This window comes from Lutra lutra, chromosome 10, assembly GCF_902655055.1.
Source record: "Lutra lutra chromosome 10, mLutLut1.2, whole genome shotgun sequence".
NCBI lineage: Eukaryota > Metazoa > Chordata > Mammalia > Carnivora > Mustelidae > Lutra > Lutra lutra.
The window spans coordinates 21,251,439-21,277,914 of NC_062287.1; the positions used below are offsets into that span (position 1 = coordinate 21,251,439).

The following is a 26,476-nucleotide window of genomic DNA, read 5'->3' on the forward strand; positions in this document are numbered from 1 at the left end:
CGACCACCAGCCCCCGGTGACATCACAACTTATACCAGGGTCAACTGTAAAGACATGTGAGTGAAGACACCTCAATATCATTCCAGTCTCCAGTTCTTGAATCACCTACTGACCCCGAGTCTTCCCAGTTGAAGTCCCAGACATCTGGGAGCAGAGACAAGCTATTCCCACTCTACTTTCTGAACTGTGACCATAGTGCCGGTCAATACAATAGTATTTTTATTCAGGAGTGATAGCTGGAAAACCATGTGACACTTGTCAAATTATTATATTTGTCCATACTTGTCAAGTTATCCAGTTGGCATCTGGGAAACCCATCTGTTCTTCAGGTTTCTCATCTATTAAATTGTCTTACAATAATAGCTACTTTCTAGGGAGTTGTGAAGATTAAATGAGATCACACATGAAATGTACTTAACATATGTCTAGCAAACTCTAAAAGGTCAAACAATAATAGTCATGACAGTATTTAAAAGTAAGGTCTTTTGTTTATTATGCTTAAATCTTTCATACATGTGAAATTTGTTTTGGTTTAATGTGTAAAGTTGTATGGATTATTTACCAGTCAACTCCAAGTTAACACTTAGATTAGTAGTCAAATTACCACCTTTTATTTATTTTTATTTTTTTAAAGATTTTGTTTATTTATTTGACAGAGAGAGATCACAAGTAGGCAGAGAGGCAGGCGGGGCGGGGGCAGGCTCCCCGCTGAGCAGAGAACCCAATGCGGGGCTCGATCCCAGGACCCTGAGATCATGACCTAAGCCAAAGGCAGAGGCTTAACCCACTAAGCCACCCAGGTGCCCCAAATTACCTTTTAAGATATATGTGAAGAAAATTCTCCTGCATCATTATATGTGCAGATATGAGAGAAGAACGTGTATGTATCAGAGGAGTGATACTTGGGGGTGGTATCATGTGGATAAAGAAATTTTCACCTAGATCTTACTGTGTTCATTTGGGCAAGTTGGAAAATGGAACTAAGAAGAAAATCCCAAAATGGGATGAGCCAAAAGATAATCTCCAAGTTTAGAGCATTTTTATCTAGGTAGTAAGGAAGCCAGCAAGAAAGAGTCTCCTTATTCATGAGGAGGAGTGCATTTAAACCCTACACTTACAGGTCGCTCCTAGGTGTCAAAATGTAATTTCATTTTCTAACCTAACTTCATCTTGTTTTAGAGTTCCATTCCTAGTGATGGTGGAAAACATTTGGTCTTCTCAGCTCACAATATTGGTGGCAGGGAAGGGGTGGAAACAGAAGCAAAAGATGTCAGGCAAAAAGTGTTAACAAGAACATGGTCTCAGCTGGAGATGGGGTTTAGTCAAATCTTGTGGAAGAGCTCTGGAGCACATAATGCGCCCCAGACTTAGTCCCATCGCGATGTAAGGAGTCACCCTTTTATTGGGTGAGGTCTGTGCTCATGATGGGAGCTTAGCATCTGGGCAAGGCAACTCCCATTTAGCAGAGGGCAAATCTGCAGAGTAGTAAACAGCTCTGAGTTGCCCTGAGCCAACACTCAATGCAGCTGGATGGCAGAAGCACTGGTCAGCTAGGAGGATTGGGGCAGGGCACCAAAACCAAATGAAGGTCATTTACTACATTAAAAAAATTTTTTTTGATGCTCTGATCCTGAGAATACCAACATTTGCTCTTGGGCCATCTAGGAAAGATTTTATAATTAGAACCCTCTTCTTGTTCAACAAAGCCAAGCTTTGTCCAAACAATGATGCACAAATATTTTTAAAGTCTCTTTTGAGACCCAATGAAAAACAATGATCTCTCTCTCTCTCTCTCTTTCCCCCTACACAGGTATCTCCCATCCCCAATGATTCAATGGGTGAGTGAGCCCATAATACAAATAGGAATAAAAATATGTTTTTTTCCCTAACTCAAAATACCCATGTTACATTGGCTTTTCCAATCTGCTTGTCCATTTTTAAAAGGTTGTCATGTCTTTCTTCATTCTGGCTCCATAAAATCCCAACTGAGAATTCCTCAGAAAGGAACATATTCTCAGACACAGAGAGCATACCAAACGACTTGAGTAGAGGGGTGGTTGGTTTATCATTAAACATTTCATGTGGCCTAATGAGGGAGAAAAAAGCTCATGGAAATTGGGGACCAGGAACTTCAGTGTGCCTCCTAAGGAGAGAAATGCCAGAGTTATTCTGTACCCAAGGAAGCTTCACCACCTTGGCCACACTCCACCATCAGTGCTACTCCATTCCTCTCTGCCTGTTTATTCCACTCAGTGTCTGGGGGCTTCTCTTCACACCACTACTAACTTCTGCTCTCTTATACCCTTTGTTTACTCATAATTTCATCTTATGTGGGAACTTTCTAACTACAACCCTACCCATGGCATCTCTGTTCATTTTATTATCTTCGACTACCATGCCATCTGCTTTATTATTCACATTTCCCCCTTCATTCTTTTTCACCCCTTCATTCTTATAAGGAGCACTGGCCATCCTTGCACAAGGTCTCCATTCCCAATTAAATCACCGAGTTCAATCTGGGGCTGGTTGGTCACGTGGCCAGCCAGGACCCTGATAATTCAAGCCAATTTCACCCACACCAAATTGTCTCTCAAATCCTAGTTTCCACAGTATTATGCTGAGTGAAATAAGTCAATCAGAGAAAGACAATTATTATATGATCTCCCTGATATGAAGAATTTGAGAGGCAATGTGGGAAGTTTGGGGGGTAGGGAAGGAAAAAATGAAACAAGATGGGATTGGGAGGGAGACAAACCATAAGAGACTTTTTTTTTTTTTTTTAACAGAGAGAGATCACAAGTGGGCAGAGAGGCAAGCAGAGAGAGAGAGAGGAGGAAGCAGGCTCCCTGTGGAGCAGAGAGCCCGATGTGGGACTCGATCCCAGGACCCTGAGATCATGACCTGAGCCGAAGGCAGAGGCTTAACCCACTGAGCCACCCAGGTGCCCCAAGAGACTTTTTTTTTAAGGTTTTATTTATTTATTTGACAGACAAAGATTACAAGTAGGCGGAGAGGCAGGCAGAGAGAGGGGCTCAGGAAGCCGGCTCCCTGCTGAGAAGAGAGCCCGATGCGGGGCTCAATCCCAGGACCCTGGGATCATGACCTGAGCCGAAGGCAGGGGCTTTAACCCACTGAGCCACCCAGGTGCCCCCCATAAAAGACTCTTAATCTCACAAAACGAACTGAGGGTTGCTGGGGGAGGGAGGTAAGGAGAGGGTGGTTGGGTTATGGACATTGGGGAGGGTATGTGCTATGGTGAGTGCTGTGAAGTGTATAAACCTGGTGATTCACAGACCTGTACCCCTGGGGCTAATAATACATTATATGTTAATAAAAAATTAAAAAAATTAATAAAAAATCTTAGTTTCCACAAACAGAAAGGTCCCTACAATTTCCCTTAATGCCTCATCCCTATGCCTGTCCAATTTTCTTTCTGCCTGAGATTCCCCTCCTCCAAGAGCTCTACTAAAGAAAGATATGGCTCATGTTGCCAACAAATTGGGAAGCCAGAGTTTTCTTCTTTTATCTCCATAACCCATGTGTAAAAGGAGAGCACCAGGAGATATCAGGACTAATCTAAAGAGAATCTCAACTGCAACCAGAAGAGTGGATATAGATGAGCATAAAGTATGGTCACAGAGTTCTCAGTACAAGTTCAGGATTTCCAATTCTTTGCATTACCATACAGGAGATAATAACCAGTTCCAAACCCAATCCTATTTGCAGCAACTCTATTTCCATCATAAGGAAATAAAAACTGCCAGATGTGAGCAACAGGGATTTGCAAAGGTCAGTCTAGTCTAGTCCTCCATCATTAATGGGACTCACTACTCTCCCCTCTCTGTCCTTATGACTTTCACCAACTGGCTTTCTCACTCTCTACCCTTGGTTGAAAGAGGAGATCCAAGTACAGGTTTGGGGGAAGAGATAAAGGGAATGGTGAGTTGAAGAATGAGCCAGTCCAGGAAAGCTGCTGAGCTAGACCCCCTCAGGGAGGTTGCAATAGTTACTATGATTGCAACAGATGAGCTGTGTCCTTTTTTCAAAACTCAGAAAGTTGATGTCCTCGCAGTTGGTCATACATGACAGTTTAGAATAATAGTACATACTCCGCCCTGAGGACATGAAAGAGAGAGAACACAATTGTAATGACTCCACTTCCTCCTATCCTGTTCCGAGGAATAACCTCTCCTCAGAGCTTCAAGAGCCATTTGCTAAGCCCAAATGAGCTACAAGGCTGAGTCTACTCATTATTGACCAGAGAATGGACTGTATTTCCCCAACTGATAAGAGGCGTCAACCTTTCCTTTACTCAATATTGTCTTGGGGAATAATGCATTTTTGCCATCCCCTCTACAGGACTGCCCCGTCTTCAGCCACCCACTTCCCCATGCACAGGTGGTTATCTCTCGGCCTACCCCACGTTACCTTTTCTTGTAAGGAAGTAAAGGTTCTCAACAGCACAGGACTGTTGGTCCTTTAGGGTGCAGGTCTTCATGGTGTCATAGCACAACCCAAGATGGTATTTTCCACATTTATAGCATGTGCTGGTAATCTCTGCCAGACACAGAAAGAGCTCTTTAAAGGATGGAGTCTGAAGATTCTCCAGGCCTGTGGGTTTCTCTATAGGAACTTACTATTTATTGCCTGGTGGTTCCAAATCTTTCTTTGGCCATTGACTCCTATGATAATCTTGTGAACAATAACTTATACAGACATGAATCAATTGTTGTATATGATCTCAAAAGATCAGAGTTCCCAAGAAATTTATCTATGGGCCCTTTATTTTTTTTAAGGTTTTATTTATTTATTTGACAGTGAGAAAGAGATCACAAGTAGGCAGAGAGGCAGGCGGGGAGTTGGGGGGGAAGCAGGCTCCCCGCTGAGCAGAGAGCCCGATTTGGGGCTCGATTCCAGGACCCTGGGATCATGACCTGAGCTGAAGGCAGAGGCTTAACCCACTGAGCCACCCAGGCTCTATGGGCCCATTATTTAACCTGATGATCTCATACAGTCATAGGGGAAATGAACAAAGAGATTTCAGCTTCCTTACTCTAAAAAATGGACTAAATTAGTCTAAGACGAGATATAACTCCTAAGATTATTAAGAATGGATTACAGCCCTCTCTGAAGTTTGAGAGGTTTTGCTCTTCAACATGTCACAAACGACCTGTTTACAAAGGATTGTAGACTAGTCATAGTTGTACCTCTCAGATGTTCCTCCAATTCACCTGGGGAAAAAAAAGAAAAGCCTTCTTTGTCATAACCTCATACACATCTGCCAAAGCCCGAAGAGCCAGCTGTGGAAATTTCCCCTTCCCCAGCCCATCTCTTAATCAACAACAGCTCTCTCTCTACCTCCAGGACTTACCCTTACTTGAGCAGACCAGAAAGACTATGCCCAGCAGAAACACAACAAACATCCTGGAACTTTTGTCATGTACAATTTCCTGTGGAAAGCACTGGTTGATCTCCACCAGTGATCTGTCTTTGGACTATTCATCCAAATCACGTAATCATAAAATTTCAGGGACAGACAGTAACTCAATGTTCCCAGAACTAAGCCACCAACTTAAGTCTCACTACCCCAAAGGGATCTATTTTTTTTTTTAAAGATTACTTATTCATTTACTTGAGAGAAAGAGGGCATGAGCAAGGGGAAGGAGTGGAGGGAGAGGGAGAAACAGATTCCCCACTGAGCAGAGAGCCTGATGAGGTCTGGGTTTGAGGACCCCAAGATCATGACCGGAGCCGAAGGCAGATGCTTAACCAACTGAGCTACCCAGGAGGCCACCCTGTCCCCACAAGGCATCTATTTAAAAATTCCCCTGAATGATAAGATCAATGGTACAATTTATATAATTTAAAATATAATATAGAATTATATAGAATATATTATGATATATAACACATAATATTGTTATGTTATACATATAACATATAATATGTTATTATATTTGTGTTACTTTACATATTATTACATATAACATAATAATCTATATTATAATCTAGAAATAATATGTACCATACTCTAATATATATATTAATATATATTACTTTAATATATATTATAATATATACTCTAATATATATTATATATAATATACATACTCTAATATATATTATAATATACATGTATATAATTTCTAAGCCTTGTGCTCTGCAAGTAGAATCAAATTTCTCTCCTACATTTTAACCTTTCAGGTATTTCAAGACAGGATTTGGACATCTAGGTCTTTTTATCTCTCTTCACTAACCTGGTCACTTTCCTCAGAACAATTTCAGATTTGTCTCTATCCAATGGAGACTGAGACACCAGGAACAAAGCTCAGACTCCAGGTGTAGTCTGGATGTGGAGGTGGGAGCACTGGAGTATCCCTTTCGTGGTGGAAGAAAGGGAAACTTCAGGAAAAGGGTGAGGAAAAGGTGAAATTTGTCAGGTTTGCCCTCAGGTATTACCAATTAACTGACTGATACTCTCATAAATAATTTCCAGGGATATACCAAATGCCAGTATCCCAGGAAGAGAAGAGGTCAAGCAGCCAGGACACGACTCAATGGCCTCACAGAGGCTAAAGTCTAGTCAAAGACATCAAAAGGACACCAAGCACAGTTGGCTAGGAACATCAGGGTGAAGGACATTCAAATGTGATGAAGCTTTCCAAGAAGAAGGGGGGTTGAGCAGGACTTTGAGGGCTAGCAATGTGTTAGGTGGAAAAAGTAAGTAGGGACAGGCACCCAAAGGAACAGATATGTCAAGAGTACAGAGATGTCAAACAGCTGTCACACTGTGAGAAGAGTGGGTCATGTGGCTGCAGAAACACAAGTGAGCCAGAGACTCCGGCACAGAGACACAGTTTGGTGGACATGATGGCACGTGGGTGAAGAGAAGGGCTCAAGGGGACACTGCACTGGTCTTGCTGCTGAGACTCCTCATTTGTAGGATGAAATTTCTTGCTCACTACAGTGTAAGTTCAAGATGTCAGTGAAAAGAGCTCTTTTCCCAGAGTTGGGAAACCTATGAAAGTATGTGCTCCTCTGCACCAATACTGAATTCTGGAAAGGACGCTTCCCTCAATCACAAACTTAAGTTTGTGACACATATGGGCTCGAATCCTGACTCTGCTGTTTGCCAACTTTGTGACTTTGGGTGAGTTCCTGATGTTGAGACTAACCGTCGTCTCTCATAGGATTAGTATTAGGGTTATATTCAAGTTTGTGAAAAAAAAGAAGCTCATATCTGTTAAGGCCCTGGAAACTATCAAGCACTAACTGTCTGTGCAGTGCTTACAGTTCCATGGGCCCTTTCGCTAGGGTGGGTGTCAGAAACTTCCATCATCAGGAGTCATATAGAAGAAGACATCTGGTTAGGCAAGGCATAGGGTAGTGGCTAGCTGTGGTTCTGGCATTTGAGGGGCAAGAGCCTGGCTGTGAGGGGCGGGGTACCAGGAGCATCCAGTCAAGGGTTAACTTTCAATAAGATGGACATTTGGCTTTGGGTATTAAAAAAGATGGGAAGTTAGTAACCACCTCTTCTAGAATGGACCTTGAAGATAGAAAGTCAGATTCAGAACTAGCTCTAATTTGCCTTGCACAAGTGAGCAGCTAGGAACAAGCTGAGTACTGACTCGCTGGACTGGGTGAGAATTGGGTCCATTCTTACAGCTTAGGGTATGCTCCGTATGCTGATGATATGCAGTTTTACAAGTCTGTCTCAGGCCCCTATTCTGACTTCCAGACTCCTGTCTACAAATCTCCTTCCGCTTCAGAAGGCTCAAGTACCATAATTTCAGGCTGCCTCAAAATGAAATCATAATCCTTCTGGTTCACTACATCTGCTCTTACTGTAGTGTTTAGGGGTTCAATAAACCTGGGAAGAATTTCTTATAGATCCCTGTGCCTCAGCCTCAAAGAGAATCTAACAGGAAGTCTTATCCATTCTACTTACTAACTTCTCACATGGGTTTATTTTTCTCTGTCCCACTGCCACTACTCTAATCCAATCTGTCTTCATCTCTCACCCGGTCCAAGGCAATTTTCTTTTCTTTGCCTGTCTGCTTCTATTCTTGCCCAATTATAGTCAATTCTCTATACGGGGGTCAGACAGCGCACGCCTACTCAAAACCCTCCAGTGGCTTTCCATCACTCTTTGAAGAAAATCCAAAGCTCCTCCCACGGCCTGGAAAGTGTTCCCCATTCTGAGCAAAGCCCACTCTCCCTCTTATTTCCTACCACATTCCCCTTGCTCACTCAAATGTCACCGCCTCAGTCCTGGTAAATCCTTTTTTTTTTTTTTTTTTTAAGATTTTATTTATTTACTTTAGAGAGAGAAAGAGAGAGAGCGTGCACGTGCACAAGCCAGGGGAGAAGTAGAGGGAAAAGGAGAAGCAGTCTCCCCACTGAGCAGGGAGCCCACTGGCCACACTGGGCTTGATCCCAGGACTCTGAGATCATAACCTGATCCAAAGGCAGATGCTTAACCGACCAAGCCACCCAGGTGCCCCTTAGTCCTGATACATCTTTAGAAAATGTCAACATCCCTCTCCATCCTTTTTCTTGCTTTACTTTTTAATAATGATTCTCACTACCTGGCCTTTCACACCTCTTTGGTCACTTTTTTGATTCCTTGACTAGAATAAAGCAAAGACTTTTACCACTGTACCCCAGCATCTGGAGGCTTGGAAAGTAGGAAACACCCCCAAAATATTTGTGGAACATCCACTTGCATCCTTCAGGCCATTCTCACAGAGCAGCCAGGTTAATCAGACTGATTTCTTTATAGTAAGGAGCTGAAAACAAGGCTCTTTCTTTCTTTCTTTCTTTCTTTCTTTCTAAGATTTTATCTATTTATTTGACAGAGACAGACACAGCAAGAGAGGGAACACAAGCAGGGGGAGTGGGAGAGTGAGAAGCAGGCTTCCCGCTGAGCAGGGAGCCCAATGCAGGGCTTGATCCCAGGATCCTGGGATCATGACCTGAGCTGGAAGCAGATGCTTAACCACTGAGCCATCATGCACCCCCCAAATTATAACCTTTTCAAATCTATAAATCTCTTCATTTCTTTTAGATTTAAAAATATCTACCTTTTTCACTTTTTACTTCTCTTAGGTCAATATTTCATTATTTATGCTTCTATTCTTCAACTTTGGTTAGTAGAGATGGTGCACCATGGGCCCTGAGCATCACAGTGTCTTCCTTTTGGGTATGCCAAGATACAAGGCCTTGGCCATACTTTTCTCAGGCCATAGCTCAAGGTTGTGTTCACAGAGAAAAATGTTAAAGATTGAGGTAACATCTTCCCCAGGATAAAGAGCAGGCTTGCTTCCACTTAGCATATAAGCGGTTGATTCCTCAAGCTCAGTGTTCCCCAGCTGTGACAAAAACCCACAGCTTTTACCTGGGCATCTACCTGGGCCTCTGCTATACTGACTGCCCTGTGGGCCTCAGGGACCCGAGCAACATGGTGCTCTGGCTTCTGCTCTCACCATGAGAATAAAGTCCTTTGTCTCAACATCTTGCTCCCAGGAGAATAGGGGGAAAAAGCTGCAGAAAAAAAAAAAGTAAACATGTAGCCTACAAAAATCCCATTTTTATGATCACAGTATAAAACTATAAGCTTTTGGGGGCGCCTGGGTGGCTCAGTGGATTAAGCTGCTGCCTTCGGCTCAGGTCATGATCTCAGGGTCCTGGGATCGAGTCCCGCATCGGGCTCTCTGCTCAGCAGGGTGCCTGCTTCCCTCTCTCTCTCTCTCTCTGCCTGCCTCTCCGTCTACTTGTGATCTCTCTCTGTCAAATAAATAAATAAAATCTTTAAAACAACAACAACAACAACAAAAACTATAAGCTTTTGAATTGGCACACAGACTAAAACTGGAAAAGTCCTTTGCCTCTGACCAGGAGTTTTGTTTCTCCTCCCAGCTTCTCTAAAATAAGAACAAACCAGCTTGTTAGCTTGCAAGTAGGGTAAAATCCCAGACCCTTCACTGTTCTTGACAGCCTGGGAGATGAGGATGAGATCGTGATAGGGACATGGCTTTCTGGAAGATGAAGGACAAGGGCACCCACAGGATTCGGTTAAAAGAAAGAGAAGATGTCTTGGAGTCCAGCAGCAGGTGCTCTCACCCCAAGTAAGGGGAGGTAAGGGAACCCCCCTTCTCCCAGCCGTTTGTATTACTTTTCTATTGCTGTGTAACAAACTACCACTCACAGCAGCTAAAACAAGCACAGATTTATGATCTCAGTTTCTGTAGGTCACAAGTGTGGGCACGTGCAGAAGGATTCTCTGCTCAGGGTCTCACCAGGCTAAAATCAAGGTATGTGGTTCTCATCTGAAGCCAACAGCCAGTGAAGAGCTCAATCTGTCAGCCACCACATGAGCGAGCTTGGAAGGGGGTCCTCCCCAAGTAGAGCCAGGAGATGACTACAGCCTGGCTAACACTTCATTATGTCTGAGAAAGACTCTGAAGCCAAGGACCCCGCCAAGCCACACCGATTCCTAACCAAAAACCTTCAAAAAATACATTTTGTTGTTCTAAGCCCCTAAGGTTTGGGAATTTGGCTATGGGGCAATAGGTAATGAATATATTAGCATGTACGGGGACAAAGGGAGAGGACTCCAGAGACTGGGAATTATGTAGGAGTGAGAGAGGCAGGTCTAATAGCGAGACAAGGTGCCAAAGAGGGAAAAGCCTCCCACTGCTCCAGCATCCCCTGCAGACTAGCTTCTCTTCCTCCCTGCGTGCACGACACTCCTGACCAGAGAGAAGAGAGCAAAATCTCCTTGCAAGGGCGCATGTGCACGGACATGTGCGCGCATGCGCGCACGCGTGCACGCGTGTGTGTGTGTTAAACAACATGGTCTTTTTCCCATAGGGGATAAAAAGTACCTGAATTCAAATGGCAGGATTTGGGAAAAACTTGCAGTGGGGCCCAAACAAGGCAGCTGTGCTGGAAGTTGTTGCAGCTAGCGGTGGTCCACTCTCCACCTCTGAGCCCACCACACTAATGGCCTCTTTGAGCTCCGGGCACTGGGAGTGATGACTGTCCGTTGGAGCTTCTGGCAACAAAGAGGCAACAGCCACGGGGAGATACTCCTTGAAGATTTGGATTTGTCACCTCCTTGACACGGCTCTAGCCCTTCTGAAAAGCAGCTCCTGACCTGCTCCAGAGGGCTCATGAAAACTGAAGCCCCATCCAAGGGAGCCTCATGATGTATTTGCTGGCCTGATACTCACATGGGGGAGTGAGTCAACTCAGACTCAATAACTCGGTAGGTGGGCAGGGCCCCAAAGGCCTCACTCATCAAACGAAATGGTACATTCCGGAGACATGGGAGATATTTTCTCCTCATCTGTGGCTGACCTTTGTATTTTCTTCGTAGTCATTTTTAAGAATCAGAAGACTTACATGTTGATGAAGTTAAATTTATAATCTTTTTCTTCTGTAATTTGTGCTTCCAGGTTCTGTTATAGAAATCTTTGCCTACCTGCATGTTGCGAATATTTTCTCCAATGTTTTCTTTTAGTAGATTTATCATCTTAATTTGTACATCAGTCTAAGATCCATCTGAAGTTATATTTAGTTTAATTTCTGTACAGTGTAAAGGAAAAGTTACATCTTTGGCCATATGGATATCTAGTTGTTCCAGCACAGTTTGTTGGAAAGACTACTACTTTAATAATTCACCATTAAGAGGATTTTTATAGATACTCTTTATCTAATTTAAAAGTTCTCTTCTACTGTTATCTGATGATAATTTTATTATAAATTGATATTCCATTTTATCATCATAGTTTTGTTTTTCTTCTTCTACGAATGTGGACAATTAAATTGATTCCTTCCTCTAATGTTAAACAACTCTTGTATTCCTGAAGTAAATCTACCTGATCGAAGTAGATTATTCTTTTTGCATATTATTGAATTAAGTTTGGTAATGTTTGTTTTGGAATTTTGCATCAGGGTTTGAGAGATCAGTCTGAAAAAATTTTCTAACATTCTTATCATGTCAAGGTTATCTTGGACCCATAACACTGTTAGGTTTTTTCCCTTGATGTTTGAGAGGAGTCACTGGTAAAGATCGGGGACTACGATTTCCTTAGCAACAGAGTTATAATTATGGATCCAATTTCATCAGTAATAATATTTCTTTTTTTGACAGTTTTCACAATTTTTAAAAAAAATTTTGTGTTTTGTGAAATTGCTAAACTTGTCATTATAGATAGATTGTTATACTATCCTCTTTATTTTCTTTCCAATGTCTGCTGGAAAGGTAGTGATATATACCTTCTTTATTCCGTTACTCTTTTTTTAGTTTTTTGCATTTGCCTTTTTACAAATCTTGCTTTTAATATTGATTATTCATTTATTTTAGTTGAAATAGAGTTGACATGCAAATGTTGCATTAGTTTCTGGTGCACAGGGTAGTGATTTGACAGGTTTTGATACATAAAGCCAGGTTCACCACGGGTGTAGCAGTGACCACCTGTCACCATACAGCTATTACCATACCACTGACCAGCCTGTGCTGTGCACTAGACTGGAAGAAGGCACCTCCCACTTCCCTTCATCCATTTTGCCCACCTCTATTCGTGATATGCTTACGTTTTGTTTTCTCTCCATTTTTATTCATTAAGAATGCAGTTTTCAAGGAAACACATTTAGAATTTGTTAATTTTGTCTTTTGAATATCTACCTCCGTTCTTCTCTTTCTTTTCTTACATTTTTGCCAGGTTTGATATGCTCTCCTTTGTCTATTTAGATCGTTAGTGTTCTATATTATTTCTTTACTACTATATCCATTTTAAGACTATAAACTTTCCTTTTAGTCCTATTTTAGCTGCTTCCCACAGTAATGCCGCACGTTCATGAGCACTCACTTCAAATTATTTCTAGTTTCCATTATAATTTCTTCTTTAATCCACCAGTAATTTAAAGGTTCTTTTTGTTCCAAACAGGAGGGAAATTTTCTAGTTTTATTTTTGTAATTGATGCATTTCTTAATTCCACAATGGTCAAAAACACATCCTGAATTATTTCAATCTTTTCTGAATTTTTACATCTTGATTTATCATCCAATTTTGGCAAACATTCAAAGTGCACTTAAAAAGAATATGTACTCTGCCTTTGTTAGATGCACTATTCTGTATATATCAACTGGTTCAAGTTTTACCACCAAGATAACCTATATCCTTACTGATTTTTTTTTAGTTTTAATTAATTTTATATTTAATAGAGCTGGTTACTGGTTTTTATTTATATTAACATATAATGTATTATTTGTTTCAGGGGTACAGGTCTGTGATTCATCACAATTCACAGCTTTCACCATAGCACATACCCTCCCCAATGTCCATCACCCAACCACCCCATCCCTCCACCCTCCTTCACTCTCTAGCAACCACCAGTTTGTTTCCTGAGGTCAAGAGTCTTTTATAGTTTGTCTCCCTCTCTGGTTTCATCTTGTTTCATTTTTCCCACCCTTCCTCTATGTTCCTGTCTTGTTTCTCAGATTCTTCATATCAGTGAGATCATATGATATTTGTCCCTCTCTGATTGACTTATTTTGCTTAGCATACATAATACCCTCTAGTTCCATCCACATAGCTGCAAATGGCAAGATTTCAATTTTTGATGGTTGCATAACATTCCACTGTGTGTGTGTATACATAGTTTGAACAGCTATATATATATATATATATATATATATATACACACACACACACATATAGATAGATAGATAGATAGATAGATAGATAGATAAATCATCCTTACTGATTTTTATATGATTGTTCTATTGGCTAGTGAGAAACATGTAATAAAATCTCTCCTAATGAGATACCTCATAATGAGATGAGAAATAATATCTAACTCCCTTATTATTCCTGCCATTCTTCGGTTTTCTACATTCTGATCCCATGTTGTTAGGTGTACAAATACTTTGAATTATGATATCTTCCTGGTAGGTTAACTTCCTTCTCATTATGAAAAGTCTCTTTTCATCTCCAGTAAGGTTTCTCACCTGAAAGTAAATTTTTTGGATATTTGTGTAACTATGCCAGGTTTCTTTTTCTGAGTCAGGATTTTCATGGTATGACTTTTTTTTTTTTAAGATTTTATTTATTTATTTGAGAGAGAGACCGTGAGAGAGAGCATGATCGAGGAGAAGGTCAGAGAGAGAAGCAGACTCCCCGTGGAGCTGGGAGCCCGATGTGGGACCTGATCCTGGGACTCCAGGATGATGACCTGAGCCGAAGACAGTCGTCCAACCAACTGAGCCACCCAGGCGTCCCCATGGTATGACTTCTTTTAATCTTTTACTTTCAGCCCTCCTCAATCTTCTTGTTTTTGATAGAGCTCATAAGTAGCACAGGGTTGGGTTTTTGAAAATACCATCTGACAATCTTGGACTATTAATTAGAATATCTAATCTTTTTGTATTTAATTCAGATACTGATATATATAGAAGACTTTACTTAGCACCTTTTTTTACCCCCCATTTGAACTGTTTTAGATTCTTCTAAAATTTTTTCCTGGACTTCTTTTGGATTTCTCAAAAATATTTATTATTTCATTGTACTTATTTATTAGCTATATTTTTTTATTTAAACTCTTCTCTAAATTGTTACCTTGATATTACTGCTTACATCTTTAACTTATTACAGAAAACAGTCAATTATCACCTTTTCCACTTCACCAGTAATACTAGGACCTTAGCACACATTCATGTAGGCCTACCTGGCTTTTGTTTTGTTGTTGTTATTACTGAAACACTACACAGCCAAGGAAAGTGAGACTGGAAGATATGCCAAGAGCAACTTCCAAAACTGAAATGTAAAAAGAGAAAAAAAAAAAGAAAAAGATAGAACAGAATAATCCAGACTGTGAGGCAAATAGAAAGGGTATAATATACATAGTGGGAATATTGGAGGAAAAGAAAGAGATAAAGGAATGGCAGAAATATTGCGAGTAATGACTGAGAATTTTCCAAAATTAATGAGAAGCACCAAAACACATATTCAGGAAGATTAGAGAGCACCATGCAGGATTTTAAGAGATAGTAATAAGAGACAGCTGCTCCATGGGCCACAATTCTCAGCGCTTCTTCCCTGCCACCCACACGGCATTCCCCCAGCCTTGGAGATGCTCAAAGCACAGCAGAAGGTGGCTGTACAAAGGGTATCCCAGAACTCGGCTCTCATGGTGACCACCGTGATCATCACAGAGATAAAGGGGGCATTATAGACGTCTAAATGGATCAATTTTCCAAGAAGACATAACAATCCTTAATGTGCATGTGCCTTGCCACAGAGCATCACACAGCAAAGACTGATAGAACTGCAAGGGAAATAGATGAATGCTCCATTATCGTTGTAGACTTCAACACCCTTTATCCTTAATGGGCAATCCAGTAGGCAGAAATTCAGGACACAGCTTAGTGACTAGCACCAATCCACACTTAGATCTAAGTGACATTTACAGAATATCTTATCCAACAGACAGAATGCACATTCTTCTCAAGCTTGCATGAACCATTCACCAAATAGACATATTCTGGGCCACAGTACCTCACTACACATATTTAAAAGAATACAAGTCTATACAGTGTATGCTCTCAGATCTCAATGAAATTAAACTAGAAATCAGTAACAGAAAGATAGCTAGAAAAAACAATCCTCAAACACTCGGCGATTCAATAACATACTTCTAACTTCCTTATGGGTCAAAGAAGAAGTCTCAAGAGAAATTTAAAATATTTTGAACTAAATGAATTCAATTCAAATGCCCGTCAACAAATGGATAAACAAGTTGTGGTATGTCCATAGAATAAATATGTCCAGGCAATATAAAGAGATAAACCATTGACTCAATAATGTGGATAAATCACTCAAACAATATGCTGACTGAAAGAAGTCAAACCAAAAAAAATCACTTGCTGTATGATCTCAATTTATAAAATTCTGGGATATGCAAACTGATCCAAAAGTACCAGAAAGCAGCTTAGTGGTTGCCTGCAGATGCTAGGAGGAGAGATGGAGATGGGAGAGAGGAATTACAAAAGAAACTATGAAGGGTCACATGGAAATCTCTAGACCTGATGAATATGTTCACGGACTTGATTTGGGTGATGGTTTCACAGGCATAAACATGCCAAATATTATCAAACTGGACACTTTAAAAAGAGCAGGTTTTTTTGGATATCAATGATACCATAATAAAGCTATTACGAAGAAAAATATTTTAAAATAAAACGTAATGTATTTTAAAATCATCGAGGGTCCCATGGACATTTTATACTCCAGGTATGTTACAAATTAAAAATATCTTTTTAAAAAATTGAACTAAAAAAAATTTTTTTTAAATTGAAGGGGAAGTGTTTTGTCCTCAGACAAATGAACCCATCTTTAGCACTTCTGTGACATTTTAGATATGATTTATACCAGAAATATAGAAAGCATAAAACATCGTGGGGGCACCTGGCTGGCTCAACTGGTGGAGCATGCGACTCTTAATCTTGGGGTTGTGAGTTCGAGTCCCACATTGGGTAGAGCCTACATAACATAAAATTTAAAAAAAATTTTTAAATATGAAATAGTGTGATTTCTGGACTCAACATTAATGTCATGAAGATAGAAATGGCTTTCAAAAGATTTCTGGGGTATTTCCAGATGATCATGGATTTCTCCTTTCAAGTAAATTGACACAGAATTTTGTATTTTAATTCCATTCTGGCAGAGCTTTTCCCATAGCACTTGAACATTTTCAAGGGGAAAAAAGGGGAGATATTGGTCAAAGAGCACAAACTTACAGTTAGAAGATGAGCAAGTTCTAGCAATGTAATGCACAGCATTGTGATTACATTACTTGAAAGTGGCTAAGGGAGTAGATGTTAAATATCCTCACCACTAAAAAGAGATGGCGATGATGTGTGACACCATAGAGTCATTAGCTAAGGCCACCATACTAGTTAGCTAACTACCACCATTGGGTTGTATCCTATTGCAATATCTAAGTGTATCAAATCAACATAGTATAGACCTTAAAGTTACCCCAAACTAATGTTAATTATATCTGAATAAAGTTGAGGGAAAAACATACATTTGCAAGGATACTGGCCTCTACCTTCTTCATTTATATTGGCAGTTTAGCCAAGAAAGCTTTGATTTTTCAGTAGCTCCTTAGCAATAAGTTTGGGACCTTACATGCAAACATATATCACATTCAGATGGTTAAGTATCTTTGGAATGAGCCACACCATGAATAAAGTCCTCTTTTTCAAAATGTTCCAGGGTAGGTTTGCTCTTTCTTGAAAAAATAAATAAATAAAAGTTATTTATCAAAATCGGTACTAAAGTTTGCCCTGTCAAAAGCCAGAGAACTTCTGTGTGATAGAGGAGATTTTCTTATTTTCCAAAAAAGTATTTTTTATTTTTTAAAAGATTTTGTTTATTTGGCAGACAGACAGAGAGCCCGATGCTGGGCTCAATCCCAGGACCCCGAGATCATGACCTGAGCCAAAGGCAGAGGCCTAACCCACTGAGCCACCCAGACGCCCCTCCACAAAAATATTTTTTAAATGTGATGATTTAGAAACTTACTTTGGATAAAGTTGATGACTCTTTCGGCTGATGACAGAATTTCTTTCAGAGTTGTTTGAATAGTCTGTTGTCTGTTGTGCATGTCTGTCCTAAAAATCGAGTGAGGAGATTCATTTCTCAAAGAAGTAGGAAAACCAAATGGTCACCAAGCATTGTAGGAGTTCCATCTGTGAAAAGGGAAGAGAAGCTTTTGTTTCAAAGTTCTGCATGATGGGGCGCCTGGGTGGCTCAGTGGATTAAGCCTCTGCTTTCGGGTCAGGTCATGATCTCGGGGTCCTTGGATTAAGTCCCGAATCGGGCTCTCTGCTCAGCAGGGAGCCTGCTTCCTCCTCTCTCTCTGCCTGCCTCTCTGCCTACTTGTGATCTCTCTCTGTCAAATAGATAAATAAATAAGATCTTAAAAAAAAAAGTCCTGCATGATAAAACCACCTTTTTACCATTGCCAAAAAGTCACTGATTTTTGCAATTTCCCAAAGTAAGAATTCTTTGACAGCTTCAGCATGCACAGGGCAAGCAAAACCAAAAGGAAAAGGCAAACTGGCAACACTGAAAAAGGTTCCTTTAGTTTCATCCATTGTAAAATGAAGGAGTATGGCAAATGTGCCAATTCCTCACACGACTGCTTCAAATTTTTAAAGAAATATCAAGTATCCCATTTGAGAAGGAAAATGTAGTATGGATTTTTTTTCCTTTGTTGCAGTCCACAAATCAGTGCCAACATGGTTCACTAAAGTTTATCCAATATAAGTGGAGCTTCTTTTCATCCAACAAGCTGGTAAGAAAATGTATGGAAGCCCCAAGAAAATGGTTTTGTAAAATGGCATAGCTCCATTTAGAAATGTGCCAATTCTTTTTTTTTTTAAGATTTTTTAATTTACTCACTGGGGAAAGAGAGAGTAGGCATGGGGGTGGGGGGCAGAGGGAGAGGGAAAAGCAGACTCTCCACTGGTCAGGGAGCCTGATGCAGGGTTTGAACCCAGGACCCCGAGATAATGACCCCAGCCAAAGGCAGATGCCCAACCTACTGAGCCACCCATGTGCCCCAGAAACATGCTAACTTTTTCTTTTCTTTTCTTTTTAAAAAGATTTTATTTATTTGACAGAGAGATCACAAGTAGGGAGAGAGACAGGCAGAGAGAGAGGGGGGAAGCAGGCTTCCTGCTGAGCAGGGAGCCCGATGTGGGGCTCGATCCCAGGACCCTGAGATCATGACCTGAGTCAAAGGCAGAGGCTTAGCCCACTGAGCCACCCAGGTGCCCCCGTGCTAAGTTTTTCAAACTGAGCTTTCTTATTGGGAGAAAATCCTAATTTTCTGGACAGACAGAAGTAAGATGCACTTTCATTTTATCTGGCTTCACACTTGCATTCATGAGAATATTTACACACACACACACACACACCACTGTGGCCTTTGTGTTCCAATAAGTTCAAAAATGCAAATGAAAACAACTAATTGCTGTTGTTTCACTTCTACTAGTAATAGCCTTGGGTACTGCTAACATTTTGCAGTTTGTTGCCAACATTAAATATGGAAGGAAATGATAAATCTCCTTTAGACTGTAGGAGCCAAGAGCAGGCCACCCCAAGATGGGATACTTTGGCATGAAGATTATTTTGAGTCAAAAAGCAATCCATCAGTGGCTCCTGGGTGGCTCAGTTAACTTCTGCCTTTGGCTCAGTTTATGATCTCAGGGTTCTGGGACCATCGAGCCCTGTCTCAGGCTCCCTGCTCGGTGGGGAGTCTGCTTCTCCTTCTCCTTCTGCTCCTCCCCCCAATTCTGCTCTCTCTCAAAAAAATAAATAAAATCTAAATTTAGAAAAGCAATAAATTACAAGCCAGCAGATTCAGGAAAAGTTCTTTACCTACCCCTCAACTGCCTAAAAAAATTTAGATGCAGGACCTGCTCTAGGAAGAGAGCTATCAGTGCAGATAAAATTACAGTATGATAAGAACTAGGTATGGCAGATGGGGAGGAACCTAGCCCTCTATATCCCACTGTTTCTGAGTAGCCCAGCAAACCTCTGTTTACCAAATATTTACTCTTTATTTTTTATGTTCCAGTAAATTGCATTCCTTTCCTCTGAAGTCCCAGACCCCTACCCTCTTCTCCTTAGTTTGGGTGGACATATATACCTCATTTTGCCTGCCTGTCTTTGGGATTTCCATGTCTGAGTGTATTCCCCATATGTATGCTATTAAATTTGATTTTTCTCCTGTTTATATGTTTCATGTCAATTTGATTCTTAGTTGGGCCAAAAGGACCTTGAAAGGGACAGAAATTCTTGCTCCCTGACAAGAGGTTAATGAAAAATATTAAAATTTTCTATCAAGGTTCATAGAACCCATGAAACTAAGAGGACACTAGACCCCATATTAATAAATTTTGTTCAGGAATGAAGGTAAGGTACTAACAAAAATCCCTTACTCACATGTATAAGATCAGTCCATAAACTGTTCTGAAAGGGTTTTTTTTTTTTTAAATTTTCATTAAGCACTGGGACTTTTCATCTAAAGCATTAGATTATCAGCAATATTGTGAATGAAGTCAGAAATTTAGTGACATTGATCTATACTCGAACCATATCTGGGCTTCTTTTTTTTTTTTTTTAAGATTTTATTTATTCATTTGACAGAGAGAGATCACAAGCAGGCAGAGAGGCAGGCAGAGAGACAGGAGGAAGCAGGCTCCCTGCCGAGCAGAGAGCCCGATGCGGGACTCGATCCCAGGACTCCGAGATCATGACCCGAGCCGAAGGCAGCGGCTTAACCCACTGAGCCACCCAGGCGCCCACATCTGGGCTTCTTGATAGACCCTGCACCACCAGGGTGTTGTGAGGGCTCCGTGAAATGATCTAAGTAGAAGTGGCTAGCCTCGTGTATAGCACATAGCAAGCACTCGATAAATGTTGGTGTTGTTCTTCTTTCCTTTACCTCTTTTCCCACCAGCAATTGGATATGTGAGGGTGATTTCCCTGGGACCCGCAAACAGGCTCCTCTCCACCAGATTTTTGAAACAATCATTATCTCACATTCTAGTCTCCATACACACTCTGGAAAGCCACTGCTTGGGAGCCCAGGAACAAAGTAGCCAGCTTCTGACTCTGTGCCAAGGTCCATGTCCCCAAAAAAAAGGGCGGAATTTAGAAGCACAAGTTAAGAGGTTGCTCATCTGTGGTATCATCAAGATCTCAGTTACCCACCCTGAAGCCAAGAGAGACCATGAATATGAGGACACAATGTTCTGCTTTCTCCTCCTCAGAGCAGGGCAAATGGCATCTATGCTGAGCAGGTGGCTGTCTTGTCACGGAGTGCCTTAATTTGGGACTCTGTATCAGTGGGATAGTGGAGAGTGGTATCATGTGAGGTTTATCCTTCATCCATTCCCTCCTTCATTGAGCCGTCATGGTTCAGCACATCATGATGTGCCAAGCAAACTGCTAGGTCAGGAGAACAGAACTTAGTACCCATCCTCATTATTCACATTATGAAACCTTAGAATGTTGAAGTTGTGGGACCATAAGAATGGTTGAAGTCTAACATCACAGATAAATGGCTCGCTAAAGATGCCATGAATTACACAGTAATCCACCAAAGGTCTCCAGACTCCTAGGGAAATTCTCTGTCCATTGTACCACACTGCTCCTAGTGGGTTCTAATAGTTAGTCTTTCCTATGTCATGCTAAATGAAGAAAGAAATTGTTTTCAAGAGAAAATCTGACAGATGAGGTACTGGGAGAAGATGAGGAGAAAGTCAGAGGATCCCAGTGTTTGGGCAGAATTGCAAAATTTCACAATTCTGACTGGAAAGAATCTAGTAGAAAAGAGATTCAAAACTCAGGGGGCCTTTCAGAAAGCATCTGCCAAGGAAGAAGAGTAGACACTGAAAACCAACTGCAGCTTAACCTAGAATGTACTTCCTTGCTTCCTTGGCTATGATGTTAGAGTCATTCTCTTTAAATAGATAAAGCAGGGGAAATGGGTGGCAAATAAAATGCTCTGATAGCCTTGTAAACCCAAGCACCAAAGGCTCAGGGTTTTGCCTTCTTGATAAGCCTTTGGAAAGTCCTGAAAAATGCCATCCGGTTTCTAAGATGCTCTCCATGGAACCAATTCCCTGTCTAAGGCGTTTGGCCCTCTTCTTAGGCAAAGATGGGCTCCATCATATTGAGTGGTCATAGAAAAAGAACACTGTAAATTCTGTGCCATTTGTACTAAGACCTATGTCATCCAGTCTTCACCTGATGTCTAAAAATGTCAGACTTGATTTTTTTTTTAAAGATTTTATTTATGGGCGCCTGGGTGGCTCAGTGGGTTAAGGCCTCTGCCTTCGGCTCAGGTCATGATCCCGGGGTCCTGGGATCGAGCCCTGCATTGGGCTCTCTGCTCAGCAGGGAGCCTGCTTCCTCCTCTCTCTCTGCCTGCCTCTCTGCCTACTTGTGATCTCTCTCTGTCAAATAAATAAATAAAATCTTTAAAGATTTTATTTATTTGACAGAGAGAGGCACAGCAGGAGAATCAACAGAAGCAATGGGAGAGGGAGATGGAGAAGCAGGCTTCCTGCTGAGCAGGGAGCCCGATGCATGGCTTGATCCCAGGACCCTGGGATCATGACCTGAGCCGAAGGCAGATGCTTAATGACTGAGCCACCCAGGTGCCCCTTGATATGTTTTAATGAACAGATTGTTCCTACAAGAAAGAACATGCCATTAAATTAGCTCTGTATGGAAGATTCCTAATATTTCTAGCCAAGGTGCTACCAGCTCACAGGCAGGTTTAGGAACCCGAGAATGCCAAGACTGGCTATGGTTTCCCGCTGCTTTACCTGTGGTGAACCTTTACTGAGTTAACTTTCTTAGAGTCATAACTAAATCATAGAAAAACCAGCTGGTTCACAACTTGGTAAAGATCGTGTTGTGTGATAATCCTAAGGGGGACTTCATAGTTCTACAGAATAAACAGTTTCTGGCTGTGGAGAACAGATTTCTGCTAAGGTGAAGGGGTCCTGGGCTGAGAATCAGAAGTTCTAGGTTGAAGGCCCAGCTTGATCATAGATTATACACCTTTTTATTCCTTTCACTCTCCTGTTTCTCCCCCAAAGGGTAAGGAGCTACATGAACTTTCCTGACTTATACATTGTTCTACTTTCACACATGGGACTGTGCCTGGCACACAACAGTTCCCAGTAAATGTTTGCTGAATGTATGAATAAATCTCTAAGAGGCAGGGTGCCTGGGGGGCTTAGTCAGTTAAGCATCTGCCTTGGGCTCAAGTGTCATGATGCTGGGTTCCTGGGATCGAGCCCCACATCAGGCTCCCTGCTCAGCAGTAAGTCTTCTTCTCCCTCTTCCTTTCTCTCTGTGGTCTCTCTCTCTCTCTCTCAAATAAATAAATAAAATCTTAAAAGAAAAATCTCCAAGAGGTATTGAATCAAGGTGGTATCAAGTGTGGCCTCCACTCACTATGTAATCATGGGTAAGATGTTAGATCTCACCAAGCCTGTTTTCTCCTCTGTAAAATTAGGATAAGAATGATAACATCATAACTATAACAATAATTACTAGGAGAAAGATTTTATTTAAAAAAAAAAAGTTAACTTAGGGGCGCCTGGGTGGCTCAGTGGGTTAAGCCTCTGCCTTCGGCTCAGATCATGATCTTAGGGTCCTGGGATCAAGCCCCGCATCAGGTTGCCTGCTCAACAGAGAGCCTGCTTCCCTCTCTCTCTCTACCTACTTGTGATCTCTCTCTCTCTCTCTCTGTGTCAAATAAATAAAATCTTTTAAAAAAAAAGTCAACTTATAAGCCAGAAAAAAAAGTTAGCTTGCTGTAAACCCCCACATTTACTAATTATCATTATACTTGCTATGGGGTACAGAGAAGATAAACTTGAGCTTCCAGAGGAAGCCTTGGGTGATTGGTTGCCTTTGGGCATGAATAATCCTTGCCCTATCGTGCAGGTTTTGTCCCTCTAGCCTGAAGAGCCGTTCTTGCGGTTCCTGGCTTCTTCCTGGGCAAGGGACTTCTGGCTCAGGATGGACAAACACTTCTTGATGGTTTTCTTCCTTTTCTGCTTCCTTGTAGGTGAGTCACAGACCTGAGAAGTGGACTCCAGAGACAGGCTACAGGGAGGCCCTGGAAAATCTCTATGTACTGTAGGTACCCATGGAGGGCTGAGATTTGACCGCATTTATAAGGGAGGAAAAGCCATTCTTCAGAATGCTCCTTCTGTCTTACAGGCCACCTTTTCTGACCTTCTCAACATTCTGTCCTTCCTCACCAGGGGCTCTGTGCGCACCTTCCTCACCAGCCTCTGTGGCTGCCCCTTTCTCCATTCTGTCTCTACCACTCCCCGTAATTCAAAATCCTAGCTAGATTTTCCTGAGGATATCCTTTCATTCATAAATCTGTATCCCATTTGCTGACAGAGCTGGTCGGTGTATAATGGATAATTTTGTAGTTTGTTTTAGTGCCAGTGGCTTTTGATACCCTTATCAGGGACTTTATATGAAAACAAATGATTATAGGAAAGGAAATACTGGATGCTCTAGAATCAGAATTTTTTTTTAAATACTTCGGCTGCTGTCTTAAATTCTCTGTACCTTTGATTGCTTATCTGAGAAATGGGGAAATACTTACAAAGCTTTTGTAATGATTAAATCAGATACAAAGTGAGAGAACATGGCCCAAATGAGATGCTCAATAAAGGCTACTTTCCTTTTGCATTTGGGCTTTTTGCTTATTTCTTTTATTAATCTGTATTTCAATTAGCTCACCCCACCATACCATGTCACTAACTAGTCATAATTCATGAGGACTTTACATAGATTCAGTTCAAAGATTACGGAGTATATTCCCTAACAATATCTAAGCAGCAAATGTTAGCAATGCTAGCTTGGGTAAAATATTTTATTTTATATTTTATTTCTTTATTTTTATTGTGTTATGTTAGTCATCATTAGTTTTTGATGTAGTGTTCCAAGATTCATTGTTTGCGTATAACACCCAGTGCTCCATGCAATCTGTGCCTTCCTTAATTTGGGTAAAATATTTTAAAGCACTCACCCTCATTATTATACTCCTGCCTGCCTACAGTGCTGTCAGGTAGGCTATGCCATCATTAATAGAACCATTTTAAAGTTGGAAAAAAACAATGCCATGGAGGCAAAATCATTGCTCTAAGTTACCTCAGTTAGAAGGGCTGAAATAGGGACCAGAAGAATACTTTTCTTCTCACAATGGCATTTCTCTTGGATATGAAGTTGGTAAGAGCTCCCAACTCTTTACTACATGCTCTTTTCCCCACCACCAGCTCTTCATCCACCCCCTGTGCCTCACCCCCAGCTCCCCCAATCCAGTCTAGATAATTCCAGGTCCTTCCCAAGTTCCTCTGGTCTCACCCACAGCAGCTCTCCACTCTCCAGCAGCGACAGCACTGAAGTGCATGACGTGCCACCTTCGCACACGGACAGATCGCTGTAGAAGAGGCTTTGGTTTCTGTGTTGCTCAGAAGCATGAGTCATGCATGACTTTAACGATCTTCCAGGGTGAGTTAGGGGGTCGGGGAGGTACTGTGAGATTCTTGGACATTCTTAGGAGAGTCAGCAATTTCCTCTCTCAACTCAGGCTAATCCAGGAGAGGAACCGAAGAGAAGAATGCCCCTGAGCTCAGGTCCCCGTGCATGCAGACAGAAGTGGATGGGGGAAGATGAGATAGGAGGAAGAAGAGGGGGGTTCTTTGTTCCCAGTAAAACTAACCTAACAGATCTGAACTCTGAAGATACTAAAGCACTAGTTGCTAATCTACCAGGAATAGGAATGAAGCAGCTACAGAGAATTGATGGTTGTTAGGGACCTCAGGCAAACTACCAGGAAGGGGGCCAGTGACTTCTATGTCTTCCTGCCTCTGTTCTTTTGGTATGTAGAAGCTGTGAAGCCATCCCTTAACCTACCCTGATGCCTAATTAAATTTTCAGATAGGACTAGTGCCAGGTTTGACCTGTTTTTACAGAACTTAGATCACTGCATTATTTTCTATGTTCTTTCTTATTACAGATAACATTCTGCAGTTATCATATATGGTGTGTCAGAAATTCTGCAGAGACTTGACCTTTGATTTCAACAATCGGACTTACATTCATAAATGTTGCAAGCAAAATTTTTGTAACCTCAAAATCTAAAATATTCGCCCTCCAGAGGTCTCACTTTAGAATGATGTCAATATTTCTCCCCTTTCATGCTCCGTGCGCCCTTGCTTTCCTGCCTTATCCATCCTCGATGTACTGCAGGTCTCTTCCCTTCAGTGTCATCTTTCCTGATGCTTCCAGCTTGGTTTCTACCTTAGTCAGAGGATAATGATCCAGAACAACAGATTTCTCCCATGACAGGGAATGGCATTGCCATACTCCAAGAAGCCTGTCCCAAGAGTCTCCGTACAGCAGAATTTAAAACATGACTGTTCCCAAACCTTATGATTAGCTTAAATTAGTTGAGGCAGACTAGAAACACTTCAGCTGAAAGTCCACAAATATTTGGATCTAAAATTCCCATTTGTTGCTTACTATAATTAAGCAGAAATAGCGGCAAAATGGATGGTGGACAGCTGAGATTTTCCTCTATGGACACATTATTTTCCCAAGTGGACAGTGTTCACTTCAAACTCACTTATGATTTTCTTGGCCTTTGCAGAGTGCATCCATTTACAATGTCAGTACAAATCAGGAAATAAGGAAATTCCTGCCTCTGTGATAGTCACAGCTCACACATGGCCACTTGTAGGTCTGTCAAGATGTACGCTCAAGATACATCATAACTCTCCCTTCTCCTTCCTCTTCTAATCTTTCCCTGTTCCTTTCCTCTTTTGCTATCCACTTCCACTATCACCTCC

At 41.3% G+C, this 26,476-nt stretch overlaps 2 protein-coding genes across 3 annotated transcripts in view; one reads left to right on the forward strand and one right to left on the reverse strand.

Annotated features, from left to right (window-relative positions):
• LOC125078708 (prostate and testis expressed protein 13-like) overlaps window positions 1-26,476 on the reverse strand; it is an 85,201-nt gene that overhangs the window by 20,727 nt on the left and 37,998 nt on the right. The window lies entirely within an intron of this gene.
• Window positions 23,625-25,769, forward strand: PATE3 (prostate and testis expressed 3). The gene is made up of 3 exons (XM_047691765.1): window positions 23,625-23,673; window positions 25,014-25,136; window positions 25,645-25,769. Exons 1-3 carry the CDS (start codon window positions 23,625-23,627, stop codon window positions 25,767-25,769), a joined length of 297 nt encoding a protein of 98 aa, XP_047547721.1.